The sequence below is a fragment of the Tigriopus californicus genome, chromosome 4 (genome assembly GCF_007210705.1).
Source record: "Tigriopus californicus strain San Diego chromosome 4, Tcal_SD_v2.1, whole genome shotgun sequence".
NCBI lineage: Eukaryota > Metazoa > Arthropoda > Copepoda > Harpacticoida > Harpacticidae > Tigriopus > Tigriopus californicus.
In genome coordinates this window covers 5,580,077-5,580,670 of record NC_081443.1, presented here as the reverse complement: position 1 = coordinate 5,580,670, position 594 = coordinate 5,580,077, and the positions used below count along the sequence as shown (strand labels likewise).

Below are 594 nucleotides of genomic sequence, written 5' to 3'. Positions count from 1 at the left end.
TGAATCATTTCTGGAAGGTGTTTGGCTTCCGTATCGTAACCCACGCAAAGGTTAAGCAATTTAATGGCTTTTGGGTAGCCGTTGTCAATTTTCTGAAAAGAAATGGATGTCCTCTATTACTAACGACTACGTATAACAATCGACAAATCGTTTTAAACACTTCAAGCGATGATCACCTGACGACATTGTCTAACACATCGTAAATACTCGACCACATTCGTCTCCAATGGGGTTCTCTCTTTGGTGGATACATAAAGCTCGAAGAGTTCAACCGCCTCTCTGACAAGTAATTCTCGATCTGCAGCTGGCGAGTGTTTGGGCAAGTAGATGTCCAAGAACAAACTGACTCCAATAGCTCTTTCAAGTTTTTCGGAAAAGCTCAGGAGAACCTTTGGATTCGAACTGAGATTGCTCGCGAGATCTAGGGCAAAAATAAACCAATGAGCTTGAGAAGGAGGACTACTTATTTTCTTAAAAGTGCAATTCAATCCCACCTTCGGCTGTTTCCTGATTCGGAATATGCTTCCATTGACTGATTTTTTCATACAATTCTCCAAGAACCGTTGAAGCCAAGGACATATCGGTCAATCTAGA

The 594-nt window shown here is 41.6% G+C and overlaps 1 protein-coding gene across 1 annotated transcript in view; it reads right to left on the bottom strand.

Annotated features, from left to right (window-relative positions):
- The window catches only part of LOC131879577 (probable E3 ubiquitin-protein ligase HERC1), a gene marked incomplete in the record, with an annotated part of 26,489 nt that overhangs the window by 18,382 nt on the left and 7,513 nt on the right, over positions 1 to 594 (bottom strand). Inside the window, 2 exon segments of the mRNA XM_059225935.1 lie at positions 208 to 421; positions 495 to 589. Coding sequence (XP_059081918.1) covers positions 208 to 421; positions 495 to 589 — 309 coding nt within the window.